The sequence below is a fragment of the Drosophila kikkawai genome, chromosome 2R (genome assembly GCF_030179895.1).
Source record: "Drosophila kikkawai strain 14028-0561.14 chromosome 2R, DkikHiC1v2, whole genome shotgun sequence".
NCBI lineage: Eukaryota > Metazoa > Arthropoda > Insecta > Diptera > Drosophilidae > Drosophila > Drosophila kikkawai.
Genome location: NC_091729.1, coordinates 9,854,532 through 9,877,076, shown reverse-complemented (window position 1 = coordinate 9,877,076; position 22,545 = coordinate 9,854,532). Strand labels below are relative to the sequence as shown.

At 47.5% G+C, this 22,545-nt stretch overlaps 8 protein-coding genes across 8 annotated transcripts; 3 read left to right on the top strand and 5 right to left on the bottom strand.

Moving 5' to 3' along the window:
• The first annotated feature begins 98 nt into the window (after window positions 1-98).
• LOC108078202 (uncharacterized) lies at window positions 99-567 on the top strand. Its single transcript, XM_017171886.3, has 2 exons — window positions 99-293; window positions 356-567. The coding sequence occupies exons 1-2, from the start codon at window positions 183-185 to the stop codon at window positions 452-454; spliced, it is 210 nt and encodes a 69-aa protein (XP_017027375.1). The 5' UTR covers window positions 99-182; the 3' UTR covers window positions 455-567.
• Window positions 568-2,065: 1,498 nt separating this feature from the next.
• On the top strand, window positions 2,066-3,568 carry Rab4 (RAS oncogene family member Rab4). Its single transcript, XM_017171872.3, has 4 exons — window positions 2,066-2,304; window positions 2,374-2,454; window positions 2,519-2,851; window positions 2,909-3,568. The coding sequence occupies exons 1-4, from the start codon at window positions 2,289-2,291 to the stop codon at window positions 3,118-3,120; spliced, it is 642 nt and encodes a 213-aa protein (XP_017027361.1). The 5' UTR covers window positions 2,066-2,288; the 3' UTR covers window positions 3,121-3,568.
• Window positions 3,559-11,276, bottom strand: Dcr-2 (Endoribonuclease Dcr-2). Its single transcript, XM_017171870.3, has 8 exons — window positions 10,787-11,276; window positions 10,588-10,718; window positions 10,341-10,518; window positions 8,798-9,108; window positions 8,043-8,733; window positions 7,424-7,981; window positions 7,189-7,363; window positions 3,559-7,124 (listed from the first exon to the last, which is right to left on the bottom strand). Exons 1-8 carry the CDS (start codon window positions 10,826-10,828, stop codon window positions 4,015-4,017), a joined length of 5,196 nt encoding a protein of 1,731 aa, XP_017027359.1. The 5' UTR covers window positions 10,829-11,276; the 3' UTR covers window positions 3,559-4,014.
• Window positions 11,277-11,564: 288 nt separating this feature from the next.
• On the bottom strand, window positions 11,565-13,422 carry LOC108077952 (facilitated trehalose transporter Tret1-2 homolog). The gene is made up of 2 exons (XM_017171492.3): window positions 12,677-13,422; window positions 11,565-12,373 (listed from the first exon to the last, which is right to left on the bottom strand). Exons 1-2 carry the CDS (start codon window positions 13,376-13,378, stop codon window positions 11,675-11,677), a joined length of 1,401 nt encoding a protein of 466 aa, XP_017026981.1. The 5' UTR covers window positions 13,379-13,422; the 3' UTR covers window positions 11,565-11,674.
• A 1,629-nt stretch (window positions 13,423-15,051) lies between these two features.
• Window positions 15,052-15,584, bottom strand: LOC108078028 (protein PET100 homolog, mitochondrial). Its single transcript, XM_017171589.3, has one exon. It carries the CDS (start codon window positions 15,459-15,461, stop codon window positions 15,219-15,221), a length of 243 nt encoding a protein of 80 aa, XP_017027078.1. The 5' UTR covers window positions 15,462-15,584; the 3' UTR covers window positions 15,052-15,218.
• Window positions 15,585-15,985: 401 nt separating this feature from the next.
• Window positions 15,986-20,149, bottom strand: RhoGAP54D (Rho GTPase activating protein at 54D). Its single transcript, XM_017172112.3, has 7 exons — window positions 19,618-20,149; window positions 19,330-19,565; window positions 18,473-19,273; window positions 18,249-18,418; window positions 17,173-18,159; window positions 16,672-16,979; window positions 15,986-16,609 (listed from the first exon to the last, which is right to left on the bottom strand). Exons 1-7 carry the CDS (start codon window positions 19,746-19,748, stop codon window positions 16,237-16,239), a joined length of 3,006 nt encoding a protein of 1,001 aa, XP_017027601.1. The 5' UTR covers window positions 19,749-20,149; the 3' UTR covers window positions 15,986-16,236.
• A 134-nt stretch (window positions 20,150-20,283) lies between these two features.
• Window positions 20,284-21,257, top strand: icln (chloride nucleotide-sensitive channel icln). The gene is made up of 2 exons (XM_017172113.2): window positions 20,284-20,479; window positions 20,557-21,257. Exons 1-2 carry the CDS (start codon window positions 20,361-20,363, stop codon window positions 21,107-21,109), a joined length of 672 nt encoding a protein of 223 aa, XP_017027602.1. The 5' UTR covers window positions 20,284-20,360; the 3' UTR covers window positions 21,110-21,257.
• LOC108078316 (ribonuclease H2 subunit C) lies at window positions 21,196-22,003 on the bottom strand. The gene is made up of 2 exons (XM_017172114.2): window positions 21,397-22,003; window positions 21,196-21,337 (listed from the first exon to the last, which is right to left on the bottom strand). Exons 1-2 carry the CDS (start codon window positions 21,784-21,786, stop codon window positions 21,260-21,262), a joined length of 468 nt encoding a protein of 155 aa, XP_017027603.1. The 5' UTR covers window positions 21,787-22,003; the 3' UTR covers window positions 21,196-21,259.
• Window positions 22,004-22,545: the final 542 nt, after the last annotated feature.

Genomic DNA, 22,545 nt, shown 5'->3' with positions numbered 1-22,545 from the left:
CCGAATTGAAAAAAATGTGTTATTTATTTATTTATTTTTCCAATTTCTATTATTCATCGATTTTTTTGTATTAACTCCCGGCAAACATCGGTGATTTTCCATCTCTAGTGAGAACCACAAATTTGTCATCAACAATTCAGATCGTTTGGCCAAAAAAAGTACTTACGATTTAATACATCACAATGAATGTCTCTGTTTTCGGTGAATTAAACACGTTCGAGCTGTTTGTCCTTTGCACAGTAATACCGGCAGTCTTTGTTTACCTGTGGTCCCTGATTTCCGGCGACATGAAGGTAGGCACCAAGTTCTTATCAGAAGTACTATTTCATGGAATTTACCTTTTCTGGGTTTGCAGAACTTCAAGGGCAGCAAATTGGCCTACTCGGTTTTCACAGCAAAGGATCCTATTAATTGCTATCAGGACTATGTTCCCGAAAAACAAAAGGATTCCTAGGATAAATGTATAAAACTTGTATATAGCAGGAAATCTGGGTGACGAGAGCATCTGGATTTAGAAGAATAAATGGCTCCCATCCGTTCTCTGCAAGGAAGAACGTTATTTCGAAATTGTATTGTTTATTGGGATTATAGGAACTTTCTTTAAGCCACGGGGAAATAAAGTAATAATTTAATTTTCCCATCTTAATTGGACTAATACTGTCTTCCCACACAGCGCATCTGCGAGGAACGTTTGGGATTTTTCGCAGATGCGAAACTCGTGTTCCCACAGAGCTGCATCAAAGTGCATCTGCATCCGAACAGCTGATCGATCAGCTGTGGCTCATGAAAACGTAAACAAAGGCGGTCGAATTGGCAGTTGCAAATTTGAAATGGAGCATTTACCAACTATTTTGGCTGTTGTACAACAGCAAAAGGCACAGATTGCGTCAGAATTTATCCGCAATAAATTTAAATGAATTAAATGACATGGAATTTTAGTTTTTCTAATGATTTTTCTTTAACAAAGAGCAAATTCACCGAAAAGTGTCTATAGGTGGTATAGGCATCCAAAATCTTTAAAATAAGGTAGAGGTAGGCGGTTTATATTAAATAGTAACAATTGGGGACATATTGGGGCAAGAATATACCGAAAAACGCCAACATCTATTTTGGGCATGCTTGTAGCTTTGGCGCCACGTTTTAAATTCCATATCTCATTTGTTTCTCGCCAAGTGTGTATACACTTTCGTAGTGATGGTCAAATTTTCAGAGTTGCACCGAAGAACTATCGCCAAACAAACGGTCGTTACATTTAGATGCGCTTTGATGCAGGGCCAATTGAGAAAATTCGGAACGGCAAAACCTTATGGACCGTTTGTTCAACGGATGCCAGATGCGCTTTGACGGTGTGTGGGAAGACCCTATAATGAATGAAATTAGTTCTCCAACAATTTGTTTATCAGGATTTTAAAAGTAAACAACTGTCCAATCGCCGTATGAATCACCTTTATAGCCGCACCTGGTCACACCCACAAACTAGGTTTTTTCCCGTTAACCTGCAACAGCCTTACTGAACGACGATTCATAGACCATAGAGCTGTAAAAACATCGATAGTGCCCCTACTCGATGTTTTCGATAGTGATAGTCCAAACCATCGATATTTTCGATAGTATCAATCGAATTAGTATTTAATTTTTTATTTTGTATATTAAGCGTATTTGCTTTAAATTTTTTAATTGCGAGGTATGAATACAGCTGTGACAAAAACCATATAATTTATTAAACTATTAAAAACACATAAAAACACAAAGGTTAAAAATTTAAAAGATTTTGACTAAAATAATAACTTATATACTTTTTTTTTATTCATTAGTTAGAAAACTTAAAAATTCTCGTATGTCGTTATAAGCCATTATCGTTTGCTTTCTGATGCTAAAATCGAGAACATTAAAACTTATAATGAAATACCAAGCAATGAAATGACTAAATGAATGAATTTTATTTTTATTGATTATAATTATAAACGAAAACATGATTATAAATTAAAAACGCGATACATCGATGGTGGAAAAAAAAAATCGAGGTATCGCGCAGCCCAGCCACTATCGATAATATCGATAGTACCATCGATGTTTTTACAGCTCTAATAGACCATTTAACGCAATTTTTGATTTGTTAATTGTTTAAACGCGCTTTCCACCGTCGGATACTGCGGATTTCGATTGCATCCTGTGCACTTTCTGGTGCCCATCCGCACCTGCAGACCGACCAGCCCGAAAACAGGCCTGGGGACTTCCCATAAACACAGACAAAGAAGCCAAAACTACGCAGAAGACGAACAAAAACAATGTCGGAAACATACGGTTTGTCACTACAGAGATATCTAATTAGTGACTATTTCTAATTAATTCTGGTGCGGGGCACTTACCTAGATTACCTGTTCAAGTTCCTGATCATCGGCAGTGCGGGCAGTGGCAAGAGTTGTCTGTTGCATCACTTCATCGAGAGCAAGTGTAAGTCAGGGTGCATTTTCAGCCTGCAAATCCAGGAATCTCAATTTACAAACATTTTTGCCAGTCAAAGACGACAGCTCGCACACCATTGGCGTGGAATTTGGCTCCCGGATCGTGAACGTTGGTGGGAAATCGGTGAAGCTGCAGATCTGGGACACGGCCGGGCAGGAGAGATTCCGTTCGGTGACGAGGTCATACTATCGAGGCGCTGCCGGGGCCCTCCTCGTCTACGATGCCACATCGAGGGACTCCTTCAATGCCCTGACAAACTGGCTGAATGATGCTCGCACCCTGGCCAGTCCAAACATTGTGATTCTGTTGGTGGGAAACAAGAAGGACCTGGAGGAGGCGCGCGATGTTACTTTCCTGGAAGCCAGCACCTTTGCCCAGGAGAACGGTTTGTTAGCTAGACGTACATTTCTGTATTGTGTTGATAACGCGTCGCCCCACGCAGAGCTCATCTTCTTGGAGACCAGCGCCAAGACGGGCGAGAACGTGGAGGAGGCGTTCCTCAAGTGCTCGAAGACCATTCTGGCCAAAATTGAGACGGGGGAGCTGGATCCCGAGCGCATAGGCAGCGGCATTCAGTACGGCGGTGCCGCCCTGCGCAACCTGCAGACCCGACAGCGCAGCATTAACAAACCGGATTGCACCTGTCGCGTGTGAAGTGTGCGCTTCGATGAGCGAGCAAATTAATCTCTACATTATCTCAAACCCGGAATGCGTCCACACTCGTCGCATTCCACCTTAGTTGTATCCCCCGTATTTGTGTGTGTGTGTCGCACCTTTTTTTAGGTTCGTATTTCGTTTTGCTAGATTAATCATTCCAAAATGTAAGCGCATAGTGCGTCTTCTGTTCGTTTTAAACTATGTACTCTTAACCATCTTGATTTCTCTTGATTACGGATATCTCCGATTGTTACTTACTATTGTTTGTAATTCGAAGCACCAGGCCAGTCGGAAAGGGCTCGATGGGAGTGGGCGGAGTAGAATGCACTCGGCATTTTTTTATTGTAAATAAGAGGCGCTTTAGGTCGTTGACGACGTCGCCGAATGTAAATCTAACTCAAAGGCATGCACGCGGTAAATAAAAACGCAAAACCATTAAAACAAACGTTTGTTTTTCGTTTTTTTTAATGTAATATAAAAAAGTTTGTTTATGGGATTTAGCCTAGGGTGCAAAAGGATGTTTGTTATGAACAAGTAAACCACTTTTTATATAAAAAATATCAATATATAAAATTCGAATTGGTTTCTAAAATAACCAAAAATAGATGCTAAACTTGTAAATTTTATATTGAACCTAACTACGTTTTGCATGAATTTAAAATGTAGAAACAGTTTTTTAAACTGGCCTACGAAAAATGCATGAAAATTGGTAAAAAAATATTTAAAATATTACTGATTTGCAGAAGGAATAATGTTTTTCTTTGTTTTTACTTTGTATTTAACTATGATAACCTTCATTCCGCTTTCAGAGGATCATTCGGAGACCGAAATATCCTTTGAAAGCGCAATGGAGATCCTCGTGGTTAAACACAGCGTTCAGAGCACACTCGTCTAGGCATCGCATTTGGCCAACTTTTGGAGTGCGTGCTTGGCAGCCGCCATCTTGGCCTGATCCCTGTTGTTGCCGAATCCGTACACCTTGATGGTTTTCTCCATGCAGGTGAACTGGCAGCTCATCATCACCTTCTCCTGGTCGACGATGGGCGAGCCGAAGACAGGATTCGCCAGCTTGTGCTCGTAGAGTTGGCGGATCGGATTGATAGGCACGTTGCGCGAGAATTCCTGAATCTCTGGCTCCAAGAGGTTGTAGATGACCTGCCAGGTGCGGTTGAGATCGCGGCAGTCGAGGTAAACGGCTGCAATCAGCGCCTCCAGAACATCGCCCAGGGCTTTCGGCACATCCACATTCTGTGACATATTATATTCGCCCTTGGCCGGTGCATCCCCTTTTCCATGCTGCGTGATAGCTGGCGAAGCTCCCGTCATCCCGGTCATTTCTTCATCATCATCTTCATAGTCCAGGGGAGAGCTCTCAATGTCGCTCTCCTCGAGCAGAATGCGCACATGGTTGGTCACCCGATGACCCTGGCTCTCCTGAAAGCTTACAAAGTTGGCTATCGTCTCCGATAGCAATGCATTCTCCGCCAGGATGAACAAGTGTAGCTTGTGCCGCACACAGATGCAGGCCAGGGTCGTATTGTTGACCAGCGCCGAACGCAGATCCGTGAGCTGGCCCGGGGTCATCTTGACGTTGTTCTCGTAAATGTGCGCAGAGATGAGGAAGTCCAGGATGGCGTCGCCCACAAACTCAAGCTCCTGGTAGCAGCCGGTGACGCGATTGGTGGGATACGAAGGATGGGTGAGGGCCTGCAGCAGATATCCCCGGTCCCTGAACGTGTAGCCCAGATTCTCCTCCAGATGGGTGTGGTTGATGAGGAAGCCATCGATCTCCGTGGTGGTCACATTGGCCCGCATCCTGTCGCCGCTCAAGCTGAGGTCCAGCAGCTGGGAGAGCGGCTTGCCAATATCCGCCTTGCACACGCCAAAGTATTCCAGCATCCGGAAGCCGTGCTGCAGTCCGTAGTTCTTTACGATCACGCCCAACAGCGCCTCCAGGGTGTCGGCCACCACCTTGTCGGCGATCTTGGTCTCTCCCACGCAGAAGCTCACCTCGGCGGAGAAGTCGGCGCCAGCGTAGTGGCTGTTCGCGTTGCCCTGGCAGCTTTCGACGAAGTTGCGATAGGTAAGCTCGTCACAGCTGCCCTTGGCCAGCGACTCCTCCTCGCTGAGCACCAAAGCGCGCAGATTGTGTGGACCCACTAGTTCCGCCAGACCCGGCTTCTCTCGCCACAGCGCCAGCACGTTGTGCGGCAGACTAACGCTGGGCGGTATCCAAGTGTACTTCGGAGTGAAGAGCGAGTTGCTGATCCTCGTCGGTATGTCCGTTTCGCTGAGGCAGTACAGCAGGTTCCGGTTCGACACTAGCTTGGACTTGACCTGCGTGAGGGTGCCCTCGTTCCAGTCCGAATACTTGCTGGTCAGGTAAAGCGTGGCGCTCAGCTTGAGGAAGGAGTCGCCCAGCAGTTCCAAGCGCTCCATGTCGTAGACATCCGAACACGCTGCCGATGTGAGGGCAGCCAGAAATTGTCCCTGCTCCGCTGGCGTAATGTTCTCATCGGACTGGCTGATTTGCAGGACGGAGAGGCGGCTTTCCGGGCAGGGAACAGCTGTCGAGGTGGCGGGCATCAAGGCCGGCAGGTCATTGTTGGCCTTTGCAGCCGACCTAGTGCCGTATACATTCCTATTGGACATTTTGAACTGCGTCTCCGTCCAGAACTGCTTGTCCGCGAACTCCATCTCGTCGATCTTTGACACGTGACCCTGCGTGAAGTTGTAGTAGTAGCTCAGCTCCACCGGATAGATGTTCATGATGTTCCGCGACAGATCCCTCGGCTCCATGTACTGCTGCCAGGAATTCTCAAAGTCGGTGATCTTGAGGTTCTCCATCTCCGTCACAATGGACTTTGTGGGCAGCGGCTCCAGCAAGGAGCGCGGCTCCTCGAAGTCCTCGTTGGCCACGGCATTGCCCAGGGGGTCCACGTTTCTCTTGAGCGACCAATCTATCTCCAGGGCCTTGGGCCTGTAAGCCACTCCGTTGATGGGCAGTTTGTCCAGGCCGAGATGGGCATTGAATCGCCTGCGCAGGGCCTCGGCATGGAGGAGGAAATGCAAGCGCCGCAGAATGCTGGGCAGGAATATGGCCTTCAGCCAGAGGTCGCCGGGAAAGGCAAAGTTGAAGCACAGCTCTGGTATGAGAACCACTTTGGCCCTGGCCTTGCTTTGGGCCGAGGTCTTGACCCGGTTTTGGACGTAGAAGTTGAGCTGCTCCGTGACTTCCCTTACCTCGATCAGGAACTGGTCGCGGTGCACCACGTCCCCGATATGGTTGCTGTACTTGGACATGGTGAACTCATAGTAGGTCTTGTCCAGGTGGTTCTTCTCCATGAAGCTGGAGGGAGTGAGCTCCCTGTGCACCTTGGTGACCAACATGCGCTTCTCCTCGTAGTTTGCATACCACTGAGTCACGATCTTGCCCTCGAAATCCTCGGGCCGGGGGGCTGGCTGCTGCTTGCGCTGCTGCACACTGACCTTCTGCGGGCGGGGCAACTTCTGGAACCTTGTGACCAATGGCCAATCGATACCCTTACGCTGACCATCGCTCAGCACGGATATGGGAACCACCAGAAAGGAGTTCTCCTTGCCACGTCGGTCCAGCACGAAGTACGGCTGCCAGATCCTTAGAATATCGCGAAACAGCATGCCGTGGAACTGATGCAGTAGCTCCAGTTGCTCCTCGTTCTGAATGACCACCTCCACGGGAGTCTCCGCCACGCGGACACTCACCTCGCCCTGGTTGCTGAACAGCGGCATCTCCGCCAAACGGGGCAGTTTCTTGCGCAGCAGCAGGGCATAGTTGCTGGCCGTCTGGAGGTTTAGATACATGTGTTCCGTGTAATCGTTTTTCTCGAAACGCGGCTGCAGGCAGATCTCATAGGCGTAGCACACCTCACCCACGCGGGGTCGGGCGTCGAAGAACTCCGCCGGACAGGCGGTCTTGTAGGTTTGTAGCTTGGTAGCCTCCTTGCGGCCCACCGCAGTCACTGAAATGAACGAAATGTTGCTTCACTCTCACTTACATGAATGAGCACTGCTTGAGGCACTCACCATCGTCGCCGTACTTCTTCCAGTGCTCAAAGTGGATGTCGGCAATGGCGGTCATTCGCTCTTTCAGAGTGAAGGGCAGGAATCGCTCGTTGAGTTCTCCCATTTGATACAGCTGCCTGCAGACCTTGAAGGCGGCCGAAACTTTAGCAGATTTCACGCAGTCCATGGGATCGCTCTGAAAAAATGAAAGCAGCTTAAGAACTTCGGTGGCAGCGCCCCTTCAGGTGTAGCTTACATAAATCGTGTCCTTAAGCCTGGAAGTGAGTGGCAGAGTGATGGAGACCACGGGCTTTCGAGCCGCAGCCTCGCCGAAGAGCTGACGGCGCTCGCTGTCGTCGAGCAAGTTGATCCACGGAACTACGAAGCCAAAGGCATCCGACGGCAGGCTCTGGCAATAGCGATGGAGCAGGATGAGGGCGCTACTGGGCAGAAGCAGGGCGCCATGCTCGTTCTTGTACGGCGGGATTATGTCCCGGAAGTGTTCGGTGATCTCGTCTAGTTGGGGTTCGGCTCGGTCCAAAACCCGATCCTTCAGATACTCGGCAATTTCGGCATGGGCCACGCGATACTGGCCAATTTGCTGCGAGACCTTGGCTGTTTCCACCTCTGACGCGAACAGCACGAACTGGGCCTCCTTGGAGCGAGCTCGCCCCTTCGTCTGCACGTACATGTTAAAGGTCTTGAGGGCATCCAAGATGAGCACATAGTTGCAGGCCTGCACATCGATGCCCTCTTCCAGTACGCTGGAGCAGACCATTAGGTTGGCTTCGCCATCCCGGAACTGCTGGATGGCCTGGAAAGGAAAATAGCTAAGCTTCTGGAAGATGTTATGGAAGGACCTTGGCGCCACCCACCGTTTTCTGAAAATTGCGCTCCAGGACGTTCTCGAAATCTTGGGCAATGGAGTTGCGGCCCACCATAAACTGTGGCACCAACACATCGCGTAGCTCCGGCGAGTCCTTGATGAAGGCCAGTAGCATGCCGAGAATGCACTTGCAGGAGTAACGGCGCTCCAGGAAGACCAGACAGCAAATGTCCTTTGGCTGCTTGCCGGCGAATGTCTTCTTGAGATATTGCAGGAATCTCTGCACCTTCGGGGCGGAAAAGGTCATGATGACATTCTCCGTGTCCACCGAGCTGTCCTCATCCACCAAGTCGTGCAGCTTGGCATCCAACAGGTGCCGAATATAATCGCACACCTCAATGGCGCCTCTGTACATGGTTTTCAGGGAGAGTGTCTCTGCCTGGCGCTTCTTGATTTCGAACTCGACAATCAGCGATACAATGGCTATGGAGGCGGGGTATAGACCATACTCCTTCATCTGGAACTGGAAGTCGTTGAACAGCGTCTTGATAGCTCCCTTCTTGTGCGGATCGCGCTGCGCCTGCAATCCCTTGGACTTGCGCACCGGCTGCTTGCCAATGTTCATTGTGTCCAAGCACTTAAAGAAGCTCGCAATATTCTCATTAATTCTGACCACAACCTGGAAGGCGTGGATGTGCGCAGGATACGTCAGCAGATACTCTTTGGGCTTGGTGGAGTACCTACAAAGCGGGGAAAAGAGAGAATATCGTGAGGGATTCGCATCAAGGAGCCCGTGGTCCTTACAGCATCACGTTCTCCATCTCCTTTGAGTCGGATACGGTTATGATTTTTCCACGATACGTCGTCTCAAGCTCTTGGAGCATCTTAGCCACCTGCTTGATTTCATTACCCTTGATCAGGACTCCCGTGAGGCCCACAACGCGTGGCAGCTTCTGGCCTTGGCCAACGCACAGGAAGAGCCGCATGAACTCGCGATATGGATGATGGCCAGTTCCGTGGTGACATTCGTCGATTATGACAATGCTCACGGAGCCGAGTTCCAGGTACCGCTGAGCGAACAAGTCAAGAATCACCTGGGCGGTGCCCACCAGAACCTATTAAAAGTAACGTGGTAAATCGTTATAGTTTCAATTGTTATGGTCCTGAAGGGTATGCTTTTTATGTAGGTTGTAAGCATAGATATTAGGCTATGGGAATTACTAGCTTCTCTGGGAATGTAAAGCTTCTCTAAAATCTTTGCTTTCAACATACATATATCACTATGTTCCGGCGTGTCCTTGATGAAGACCAGCAGAAGCGAATTTGACAGAATCTAGCATATTCTAAAACTGATTTCGAAATATTTGAGTGCATTCATTAATATTTAAATGAAAAACATCACAAAAATAGGCTTGTTTTGTTTTGATAACTTATAAAACAAACTAACTTTTGTTTCTAACATCACTCGAAGAATACAAAGAGTTAAAAAGAAAACGCAAATATGTATGCTCTTTAAGTTTAGTTAATAAGTAAAGAACAACATGTAAAGTATGCTGAAACAAGAAAGAAGGCAAACTTCGGCACGCCGATTAAAAGAAGCTCAGATCTCAGAGTAGATAAAAATACGTTGAAAAACAACGAAGTTTTAAAATTTTTCTATTAATTTTCCGATCGTTTCTAGCTATAAGATATTGCCGTCCGATTTTCATAAAATCAAAACCAAAATTCTGAAACATTATAAAATGGCTATATCTCAAAAATGATGCAATAATGTTGAAAAACAGCCAAGTTAGACTTTTTTTTTTTCAAAATTTATCAAACATGTATGGCAGCTATATGATATGGTTTGAAATGCAAACTGAGAAACTTTCAATTCTTTTTCCAGCCAATAAAGCCTAGAGAATCCATTTGTCTTTTTCTAGGCAAGCTTATCCCTCAGTTTTGATTCTATATTTCAACCCCCACATCAAATGTGATAAGCATTTGAACCTCTTACAAATATTAAGTATTAGTTTGCAGATAAGAAACATATACATGTATTGTTTGGACTCTAAAAACATGATCTTTGGAAGTTTAAAAACCAAAAGTACTTGAGTTTATGTAGAAGCTCCATTAAACAAAGAGAAATGCGAGTGGACGCCTCATAACTCATTGAAATCCAATTCCGAGTGCGGCTGTAAAAATGCTGATCCTATTTCCCTCGAGCAACCAAGACCGCATATGTATATACATTTGTAGTGTATGTGTGTACTTTTATGTATTCCAAACGTGCCGATATGCAGCTGCGACACGTCATCGCTTCCCCCAACCCCCATTTCCTTTCTTATTTCTCTAGCTGGTCACTCACTTGATTATCGCGAATTTCATCCGTCCATTTGCCTCTGGGCCAATCGTCGACGCCCTGCTCGCCCACATAGAATCCGACCTTGAAGTTGGTGTGGCGTTTCAGGGCCACTGCCTGCTGGCGAGCCAGCTCCACGGTGTTGCACATGAAGAGGGCCCGCTTTCCGCCATTCTCGATGGTTCTGATGAAATGGGAAAAGTAAACAAATCAGCAAGGGGGCTTATCAAAGAGCAGCCTAATCCAAACTCACTTATCCATGTCCTGCGAGAAGCGCTTGAGGGCCAGGATGGCCACATAGGTCTTGCCGGATCCGGTGGGCAAGTAGATAATGCCATTATGCTTGGTTATGTAGTCCACCAGACGCAATTGATAGTCGCGAGGCTGTGGGGAGGAGCACAATGCTGATGGAAATCCAATACGCAGGGAAGGCACGAGGAAGAAGAACCCACCTTTATTTCGATGGCCTGCATGTTGTCCCCGCTGTCGCCCATGGTGAGCTGCTATAGTCCGCTATACTTACTCTTCGCGATGCAAGAATATTGTAAAATAAAATCGTTCGATTATGCACGGAAGCTGTTTCATTCGTGCCCTTTTCTCGAGGAGTGTTTTCTCAAACTGGCACCGACGACGTTCGGGCCGGTTATTGCTGACGTGTCCCCCGATCACTAGCTTGCTGGATTTCGTAATGCCGAGGAGGGTTGCTTCGAAGCACAAACTCGGGGAATCACCGGTTTTTGTTGGACACAAGAAAAGAAATTACTTGGGGTCGAACCACCTGTGCGCCCACCCTTTTTACGCGGAACGGATGCTATTCAGTAAGCCCGGCTCATGAATGTATTTATAATAACTTATTCACAGAGTTTGACTTTTAATTGGGAAGGCCTACCACAATCACTTTAAGAGCGAAACAAGAAACTTCATTAAAATAAACTTAACAAAGAAAGGCAGCCGGCTGTGGAGTGTGACCAGCAATAACTCTGTAATGCACGCGTCTAGTCTTTAATATCAAGCACCGACTGGGCACACTGTGAATGGCGGGAAAAGCTTAGCGGATTTGGTTTTGAATACTTATCAGTGCTTTTCCCCAAATAAATTTTCTTGAAAATGTAAACCCAAATCAATAGGTTTATCTTAAATATTGAATTTTCGGTCTGCATAAGATTTTCTTTGGCTGTAGTTTGTAAAGTTTTTATAAAATAAATTATATCACTACTTTATTTTGTGTTGAATATATATATTTAACTTTATTGATCAGGATCGTCACATCTTACACATAACATTTCCCTATTGGCTTAAAGAGATAACATGAAAAATAGTATCCTAGCGCCTAAGCAGCCTCACGTCTTGACAGTCTCGTCTTCTGTCTTCGGCATCTTGCCGCCGGAGAGTATGTGCTGGATCTCGATTATCGTCTTGCCCTTGGTCTCCGGCACGAAGAACAGCGAGTAGAGGAAGGAGAGCACAGCGATCACGGTGAAGATCCAGAAGGTGGGCCCTGGGCCAATCCCCTCCTTGAGGATCGGGAAGAGCAGCGTGACCATGAAGGCCGACAGCCAGTTGCTGGTGCCGGCAATCGATCCAGCCACACTCTTCACATCCTCCGAAAAGAGCTCGGCCATGACCAGCCACGGCACTGGCCCGAATCCGATTGAGAAGAACACAATGAAGATGCAGATACTAGAGATGGGCAGCCACCCAAAGTTGTCCATTGATCCCGGACTGCTCTCCTTTAGCTGGAAGTATACGCCCATGAGGGCAGTGGTCACGGCCATCAGGAGACCGGAGACCAGGAGCAGAATCCGCCGGCCAGCCTTGTCGATAATAAGCACTCCAACCAGCGTGCTGAGAACCTGGGTGACTCCGATAATGATCGAGGCCAAGCTGCCGGATATACCAGAGCCTGTGTCCTCGAAAATTGAGCTGGAGTAGAACAGGATGGCGTTGATTCCCGTCCACTGTTGGAACACCTGCAGCAGCACAGCAATGCCGAGACCCTTCAAGACAATAGGGCGACGCAGGGCCACTAGGATATTGGTCTGAAATTTAGAATGATAAGAAAGGTATCAAATAAAATATATAGATTTTGTTTACATAATTAAGTAGTTGAAAGCCCTTGTAGGACACTATCTGAGCACTAGTTAGTTCCTGTATTTTAATTTCAATGACATGACACTTACTGATAAGGAGTATAAATAAATATAAAGATAAAGAAAGCTGAATTATTTTCATGACTCTGGCAAGGTTAAGAAAGCTGGGCCTAACGGACATTCAAATTGAATATTTTATTATTTTCAGTTCCCTGATCATATGAACCTTTAAATGAACTCTTAAATACATACCTTGGGTTGGTCATTCTGCCTCTGGGTCTCCTCCATAATCTCCTTGAACTCGTCATCGATGTCGGCATCCTTGCCGCGGAGCCACTGCAGAGCGGCGGCAGCATCCTCATTTCGTCCCTTGATGGCCAAGTAAACCGGTGACTCCGGCATAAAGAAGTGCACGAGGGCAAAGATCAGGGGCAAGATGGCGCACAGGATGTTAATGGTTAACAGGGGTAAGAAGGCTCCCACCAAATAACCATAGAACACTCCCGACACGATTAGCAGCTGGAAGAAGGCGCCGATGGTACCTCTAAGAGCCGTCTGGCTGATTTCCGTACAGTACATAGGCGCAGTGACACAAAAGGCCCCGCCACACATGCCCAGGATGAAGCGTCCGCAGTACAGCATGGCCACGTTATTTGCCCAGATCATCAGGACCCAGCCGACCATATAGGGCGGAATCAGTGCCAACATAGTGGGTCTGCGTCCAATCCAGTCGATGGAAAAACCGATTGGTATGCAGATCACTGTGGCGCCCAGTGTCAGCAGCGAGGATATCCAGCCAAACTGGCTGGATGTGATCGTGAAGCCGTAGTCATAGCTCTGCGTTATCATCGACTCCACTGGTGAGGACCAACCGATGCTGGCGCCCATGCAAAGGGCACCGAAGCTGGCCGACAGCCCAGCAATATATTGCGGCAGAACCGATCCTTTGGACATGATTGATGCTTTCTCCTCGATCGTTGCAAGTGAACTGAATTAGCCACGCGACCGTTATTTGGCTGGAAAAATCGCTTTCCATGCGATAACTAAAGCGCCGCCGCCGACAGCGACGTCAACTGCGAGCCACTGCAAGTTATAGTCGTAAATCAGTGACTAGCAGTAAGTACTACTCTCGATCGGAGCAGGAAGAGGGACTGGAAGGTGAGGGTGGGTGGAGGCACAGCGTCATTGAGAGCCCCGAAAATCAGTTTAGAGCAGAGGCACCTAATTAAACGTCTGCCGATACGCTTGTCCCGCTTCCACCAACAACACAGGTAGTTAGAAGAGCAATCAAGTGCTTCCATATAACAATTGTCCGATTATGCCCTGCGGGGGGGTATCCCCACTAGCCCTACCCACCTGGATTGTTTGGGTTAACTAGGATTTGGTTCTGGGATTCCCTAGATACTTGCTCGATCAGCTTCCTTTTCGTGGGAATAAAATCTTTAACATATTAATTTTTTTAATTGCTGGGATCTTGGGTATAACTTTGTATAGAAGTGATTTGTAAGTTTTCATAGAATTAATATGTTAAAATTTAAAAACTATAAACGAGTCGTTGGGTATTGGTAAAATAATTATGAAATATTCGAATTATTAATTGAAAGTGGATATTCGACTTTACCTTTATTTCCCTGTTTTTATTAGTTAGGACGTTATTAGAGCAACGAAACGATATTAATATAATAGAAAATTTGATATTGTCTCTTAATTTATGAGAATTAGTTAGAGCATTCTGTGTCGCATTCACTTTTAGGTGCTAAAATCAGAGCTAAAGTGACATTTTCTTTGAGAAACAATTCTCTCCTTTGGGGCATTACCGATGCCACATACAGCTCCTCCCAATAATATAATGATAAAACAATTTAATGAATCTTAATATTCTTCTATAACATCTAATCAGCTATTAAAAAATCAAGTAAAATAAACAAACTTGGGAATCCATATATTCATGCCCAAGGCAAAGCTCCCTTAGCTCCAAAAACTAGCATAGTGTAGTTTCGTCTTCGGCTTGATCTTAACTTTATTTCCGGTATGTTGTGATTTACTACTGAACAATTGGTTCTGAGCTGCCGTGTGAAAACGAGATAATGAGAGACCCTACGACGACACAAAATAATTGAATGGGCGTAAATCGGACGGAGTTCATCTAATCTCTCTGGAAACAAACATCGCTGCGAGCATCACGCCTAAAACACATGTAGAGGAGGTTGAGATTGGGTCGAACTCCGAGAACTGTGACAAAATACCCACATAACCGGGCCCACTCGAGAGCCAACGGTCACCTGGCGGTCAAGCGGGCCTATCGGCAGTAGAGGACTCTCCCGATAGCCGGGAACGATGAGCGGGCTCGGCCGCAGCTGATAAGTGATTACCGCGATTGATAATATTCGGCTGAATAACCCAGTGTGAAGTAGTCCCGAGGGCTCTCCTTGTGGGCCAATAATCATGTAATAAGCCTTATCGAGGCAAAGCCCCCCCACACACCGAGGCGGGCTCTTGGACTGCAGTTGTTTTCCAGCGATAATGGACTTCGAAATGCATTTCGAGTATCCCCCGGGGCCGCCGCATCACAGGTATTTCCTGATGATTTACAGTCGTAAACACTTATCGTATCCTCGATTCGAGTGTTTTTCGGTTAACAATACAACAAGTCTTTATTACGTCGCACACAAATACAGAACGGTTGGGTTAGTCACTCCCGCTTTTGGAGCACCGGGAGATGCGTTTGTTTGTTTGCTCGCCCCCGGTTGTATAACGGGGGATTAGCTCCAGGTGCGGATCTGGATCAGGATATCTACTTCTTGCGCTCTGCTTCCTCCATGGCCTTCAACATTTTGGCGTCGTGCTGGGCATGATGCTCCCGGATCGCCCGTTGCAGCTCCTCGTGGTGGCTTTTACTCTCCGGTGGGTACAGCTCGCGCTTCTTTTTGGTCACCCACTCCTCGAAATACTCGGGCTGATTGAAGATGTGGAAGAGAGTCACGGGAAAGGCCATGTACATGCCCATCTTTGCCACCTCCAGCACCCAGGTTCCCATTTTGTTTGGTTTAGTAACTGGTTTTGTTTGAAAATATAAAGAAAATGTTGGATTTCGGCAAATAATTTGTGTTTTTCGGCAAACTATCAACAAAAGTCAGCTGTTTGACGGGTGAAACAGTGCTGAAAAGCGCCTGCTGGGCAGCATAATTAGTGTTGGAAAGGGTATGATTTGTCTTGGGACAAATGTAACAAAAACCGTTATTGGGACAAAACCTTTTAAATATTTAGTTTTGTTTTATTTAAAGAAATTATTAAAGATAATAAGTAAATCAGTGCTATGATTCCTTCAAATTCTTATGAAACTTACATATTGTTATGTATACGCTCTTGAACAATCCTTCAGCTGGCCTCAAAACAGCACAAAATTGTAAGTTTCCCCACTGCAAACTTCAAAATGCTATCTCAAGCACTTGTAAACACATTATTCAACCATCTAATCAGCACGGAAACTCTCACGTACCCCCAACGTTGCCTTAATACCTTTAATCCTCACATAAAGAACACCACTTACATTCCGATTATATATAATTATATATGTATTTTATGGTTTTTTAAGCATGCATTTATAATGTTAGGACTTAGGCTAAAATTTTAGAACGCGGCCAAGTTAAAACGAGAGAACGTGTCATACCGAAAATGTTTTTGTTTCTTTGTTTAACGGAAGCAATCTTTTTCTTAAACATTTTGATGAGAAATGATTTTTTAAAACCGTACAACGGTTTTAACGTTAGATTATGCAAATATCTTAGGAGTGCGATTGGCTCGACTTAAAGCTAGAGGGCCGTCTCGCCCGGATACTCCGCGGGAGAAGTAATTAGCAGCTTTTTGGTGCGCGAATGGTGCTCCTCCTGGACATTCTCCTTGTTTTCCTTGTTGTCCGCCTCATCGTCGTCGTCGTCGTCTGGAATAAGGACAGACTTCAAGGGCGCGCCTGCCGATCGCTTTCGCCCATTGCTGTTGGCAAACGGTGATGCCAAAGTGGGCTCGTTTCCGTCAAGGCAGTATAGCAGGCTGGGACTCAGATCGGATTCGTCCAAGTCATCGATGTCCTGCGTGGTGCTGGCTCCACCGAAGTCATCCGAGCGACTGGCAAACGACAAGTCAGCCGGACTGGCTGTCAGTACGCTGCGTGTGAGCAAATATTCCCTAAGGATTAAGTAAGACCCATTTTCAGTTGAATCAACCTCAACATCGTTATTGCAACTCACTTGAAATCACTGGACAGGGCATTCGAGGGCTTGGAGTCTTCGTTGCTGTTGCTACTGCTGGTCGTCCGCTGGCGCGAATTGAGTAGGGCAAAGCTGTGCTGGTGCCTCAAGATATCCGCATAGCCGCCCAGGGATGTGGCATCCTCGCTGTGCAGCGAAGGCGGATCTAGTTGCTTGGTTGGTGTGCCGCCAATCGAGTCCTGTTCCTCCTGCTCAGAAAGGCTCAGGTTCAGCTGCTTGTCGCCATTGCCAGCCAAGGCTGTGAGCAGCATCACGGGCTTCCTTGAACGCGGCGTCATTATGGATTCCTAAAAGAGCAGAATATGTTATGTATTATGAAATAAGAATTAAGATTAAATTAAATTCTTAAAATATTCATTGCAAAATAAATTAGTAGAGAGATCTACGATAAAATCTAATATCTAAGATAAGATTATTTCTACCAAGATTCCTATCAATATTTTTGTATAAAACCTGCTGATATATGGGAACTTATCGCACCTGCATCGCCTTGGGCATGCGTTGAGTCGACTTTGTAATGGGCGACATGGAACGCCGGCCCATGTGAAGAGCTGGTGTGCTCGTTATGAGATCCATGTTGCGATACACGCTGCTCTGCAGGATCTGCTGGTAGCCCAGGCTGAGGGCAGGCAGTTCGTTCGAATTGTTCTCCGACAGCGTATCATCGTCATCTTCCTCGTCAGCTTGGTGTGCCGTCTCCTCCTCATCGCTGTCATCGACATCCTCTAGCAGGGGAGCATGCTTGGCCTCCTCGCCACTGGGACGCCTTCGCAGGGTGGCAGAAACACTTCGCACCAATCGCTTTGTTGTCTCCGGCGTGCTGAAGGGGAACCTGAGATTGCCCATGCTGACGCCCTTCATCAGCTTTCGGGTTATCGATCGGCCAACGTGACTGCTGCTCGCAGCCATTGTGCTGGCGCCCTCGACAATGGGAGTGAGTGCTCCGTCATCGTCGTCGTCGTGAACCTCACCGGCGTGCACCTGCGGCAGTATACTTGAGAGATTAGGCTCCGACTTGTAGCGCGAGGATTGTTGCACAGGCGTGGAGGGATTCGAGTACTCCTCGACCTCCAGCAGACGGTGCTCGTCCCAGGCCACGCTCTTCTTGTCCATCAGCTGCCTGGCAGCCGCCGACATAATTTTCAGTGGCGTCACACAACAATCAGCATCGATTTCGTCCGCATCCTGACCGGGAAGAGCAGGTCCACCGGCCGCTCCGTGCGGCAACTCCTTCGACTGCTGGCGACTGACTGGCGCCGAGATGCTGCCGCCGGGCGCACAGCTGGAGCTGCTGTCCGAGGACGAGGACTCGATCTTGAGGGAGGCGGATGAGATGGATTTCTGAAGCGGATGCCTTGGGTTAGTGGCCAGCGTGACGCTGGTGATGGTCGATGTGGGTGTGGGTGGCGTGGGGCTCTGGAAGAGCACCCGCAGCTTGGGTTGCTTCACATGCGACAGGTTGGGCGTCTAGCGGTGGGTGGGAACGATGCGGTCAATGAGAAGACATGCAGTTAGTTACTGAACACAGAAATCCATGCTACCAGAGTCAGACTCACCTCGGCACCACCTGCCAAGTGGAAGCTGGGCGGCGGCACCCTCTTCGGGGTGCGCGACATGAGGCTCTTGTGGAAAATGTGCTTCTTGATGGAATCGCCCAGGGACTTGGCACTCCGCGTAGCCTCGTTGTTCTTCAGACGATTCATTACCACCAACTGCAGTGGCGTGCCTAAAAATCCAAGTAATTACTGAACAATCCTCCTTAATTACAAACTCTTCATACCCTGGCCATTTTGCTTGTTAAACTGCTTGATTAACCGCCTCTTCTTGGACGACTCCGGCATGCTCTGAATGTGAGCGTATAGCTGCGCCAGCTCCGTGTCCGTGTTATTGGTGTTGGTGGCCGCTGCGGTGGCGGCGCGATCTACAAAAGTGTACACCGTGTTGACCGTCGAGACGTCCGAGATGGACTCGTCGAGCGTTTGTTCCGGCGACATGGTTTTCTTGCGTTTGCGCTCAAGAAAGTACGCCCGGATGTCGGTGGACAGCTTGCCGGGCACCTCGAAGATGTCCACGCCGCGGACGATCATGTACGTCACGATGCTGGACATTTTCTTGGCCTGGTAGTGCAGCACCTCCGGCGGCAGTTGCCTCGGGCAGATCAAGTGCGGCGTGAACAGGGTGGCCAAATTCTCGGCGCTCATCTTGTTGCTCTTTTCGTGCTGCGCCACCGCATGCAGCATCTCGATGATGTGTCGCAGCAGGTCCCGATGCTCTTCGGGCAGGAGCAGCAGCAGCAGTTGCACCGAGTTGAGCAGGTGCTGCTGACGCTCGCCACTGGCCGCCACCTGTCCACTAAGCGCCTGGCAGAGCGGCGCTATCTGCAGATGGGCGGGATAGTGGGCATCGGTGAGCAAGGGCTCCGGCAGCTCGGCCAGGAAACTCTTGAAAACGGTGGCGCAGTCGTGGGCGGAGAAGCCGGCCAGCTCAAGGTCCAGGGGCTTGTCGTGCTGGATGTGCAGCCGCAGCTCGTTTTGTCGGGACACGGCTCCTGCTTTGCGGAACAGGCCCTCCTGTGTGAGATCTGTCAGAGAAGCATAATAAATAAAACAATTTTCCAGCGTTTCAGGCTAGACTCACTCTTTTCCAGCATGAGGAACTCCTTGAGCTCCTGCAGATGCATTAGGAAGCCTGGATCGATTTGCTGCTGTAGCGTTTCCGTGGGACTATTGCCCACAGACTTGCTTCCCGAGCCCTGCGCACAAGCGGTGGCAGCTCCTGCTCCATGGCCCAGACGGTGTTTCTTGGACAGGCGGTTCCACTTCTTCAGCTTTCCCTTCTCCTCGTACACAATCTCGTGGCAGGGGAGATCAAACCTGCAGGTGGCTCATTAATTATGCGTTATACACCCAATGTCAATCCACTTACTCATCCGTGTTAAGTTCCAATTCAAAGGAAAGGTGCATGCGCACCAGGGATTTGTACTTCTCGTAGTTGCAGCGACGCATGCGCGCGGCCAAATCTCGGTCTCTGGGCTCACTCGGGCTCGCATGGTCCATCGTAGAATCCTCTTATTCGTGCTTATCGAGTCAACACTGTTCAACAACCACAACAACAACAACAATGACAGCGGAAACGCAAAAACAACAACAACGGAGTTGTAGCAAGGACGACAAGTTTGTTCACAAATCCCGAAGGTTGCTTCTCTCAAATTCCGCCCGTTGTGAATTCCGTTTTGGGAGCGTTGTTTAATTGCCGATCATATGTCGCCCGGGCACATATTTTTTCATTTAACCCAAATTTTAACTGCTGAAAATTGAACGAGACGCTACCGAACAGTGTGACCACGGCTAGAGCGCCAAATTATGCCCATTTCAGCAGAGATCTGGTAGCACGTCGGAATAAGTGGATTTAAATTGATTCAAGACATTTTCCATGAGCAAAATTACTCATTGCTAATTTTCCGAGGTTTCAAATAAAGAATTTTCCGAACAAAGGCACCTGTAAAATGGTGGAAAATTCAATTCGGCGTTGCCAGACTGGTCAGAGAACCATTTGGTACGCGCGCTTCCCAACACTGAAGGTATGGGGAAACATTTACCAACACCAAATAAATAATTGCACATTTGGACCATTGTTTGATCGCATTTATAAAATATTCCTGTATTAAAATGGTGCTGATAATGCCCGTTTCGCCGCCGGAGCACGGCCTGATGTACACGGCCAACAACATCAAGCTCAAACTGGGCGACAAAGTGGTCGGCGAGGGCACCATTTACATCGCCCAAAAGTGAGCTTTTTTTGCACAAAGCCGGCGTCTGCCGCGACGTTGTTATTGTTAATGATAAAACACCCCCGCTTTTCCAGCACGCTTTCCTGGCAGCCGAGCGACCTGGCCGAGGGCATCTCCATAGAGTGGAAGCAGGTGAGTCTGCACGGGATCTCCTCGAACCCGCGGAAATGCATCTACTTCATGCTGGACCACAAGGTGGAGTGGAGCGGCGTCTATGGCGATCCGCCGCAGCCGGCGGTGAATGGTCAGAACGGAGCAGGAGCTGCTGCCGGTAATGACGCCGAGGTTGATGAGGGCAATGGCAGCGACGAGCACGATGAGGAGGAAAATTTCGAGGACGCCGTGGACGAGCAGTTTGAGGAGGTGACAGAGTGCTGGCTGCTGCCCGACGACATTCACACCGTGGACACCATGTACAGCGCCATGACCACTTGCCAGGCGCTGCATCCGGACTCTGCGGACAGCGATTCAGAGGACAGTGACCCCATGGAGGACGCCGGCGGCATGGACGACGAGGACATGGAGCAAGATGCGCTGACACTGGGCCGCAACGGCGGCGAGGTGGGCGGCATGCAGAACCTCAGTCTGGATGACGACGACGAGCGATTCGAGGACGCCGACGAGTGAAGCCACCATCACCACTACAACCTACTTATAAGCGGAATCTTTTATACCAGCTTAAGTCTAAAGTGTACGAATTGTAAAGATACATCTGTATTTGATTAGCTTTTGGAATACTATATAATAAACGCTGTAAGCGCGCCTAAGAACTGAAGTTTAGGGACTCTCCTTGGTGTTTTCCTTGTTCCGTGCAATTTCCGCCTCTAAATCTTGTTCGCTGATCGGCTGGGACAGCTGTGGGTAAGAAAGAATTATTAATTGGGAAGAATTATTGTGGAGGTCAGATGACCTACAGCCTGGGCCACATCCGCCATGACGAGAGCCTGTCGGTAGGCATCGCCATTTGAGGGCACTTTGTCGTAGTTCCAGTAGGTGAACTCATCGAAAACGCCTGTGAGTCGCAGCTGCCGGTCCGAGGATTCGCTTAGCGGCTTGTCGGTTTCCTGGAGCACCAGACCCCGGTATCCCTCTGGCACCTTCAGTCGCTCGCCCATCAGCGGATAGCCGCGCAAAGCGTTTGTAAGAACGCCAGTTCCAAACTCGGCTGCTTCCCTCGTGTAGTTGTTGAAGTACTCCTCCACATTGGCCTCGCCGTCGCCGTCTACCTTGGCCGGCAAGTAGTGCAGATCCAACGACTTGCTTTTGGCCAAGTTCTTGCCATTGAAATCGAGGGTAATCGACATTTGTTTATATTAGAAATAAGAAAACAATATGGTTTTGCGCGCAGTTTTAACTAGAGCTGGGAAACTATCGATGGTACTATCGAGGTATCGACTTTTTCCTTTTTTTGAGCCACCATCGATAGTTTTTTATCACTATCGATAGTACGGGACTATTTTTATATCTCTGCTTTGTTGCTGAAATTTAGTAAGAAAAATGCAAACAAATATATATATATATGTATATATATATTTTTTTTTTTATAATAAAAATGTATTCTAAATTAACTTAAATTGGAGTTGGTGGTGAAAAATATTAACTGAATCTCAAAAGAAAGGGTGCGTCTACGCCACGTCTTCAGAGTCTAAGCGTATGTTTAGCAATGGTAATACAATTTTATTTGTGCAAAGTTGCTTGGATAGAATATTTATGTTAATTACTTAGTCAAAACATATTGAATAGTATTATAATTCTATTTGAAATTGCTATAACTTTAATTTGCAAAAAGAATCGTAAAAAAACGATACTATCGATAGTATCGAATTTTCGTTTTCAAAACATCGAAAATATCGAATGGTGTCACTATCGATAGTTTCCCAGCTCTAGTTTTAACACTAAAATAAGAATAATAATACCAAAATAAATTAAAAAACTTGTGGATTTTAGGTTTTTTCCCAAGCGGTCACGCTGCTTTCGGAATATCGCGTGACGTTGCCAGACTTTGTACGGAATAGGAAGGTACGGTGGGAAAATGGAACACGGGAAGATTTTTTATTTTTAAT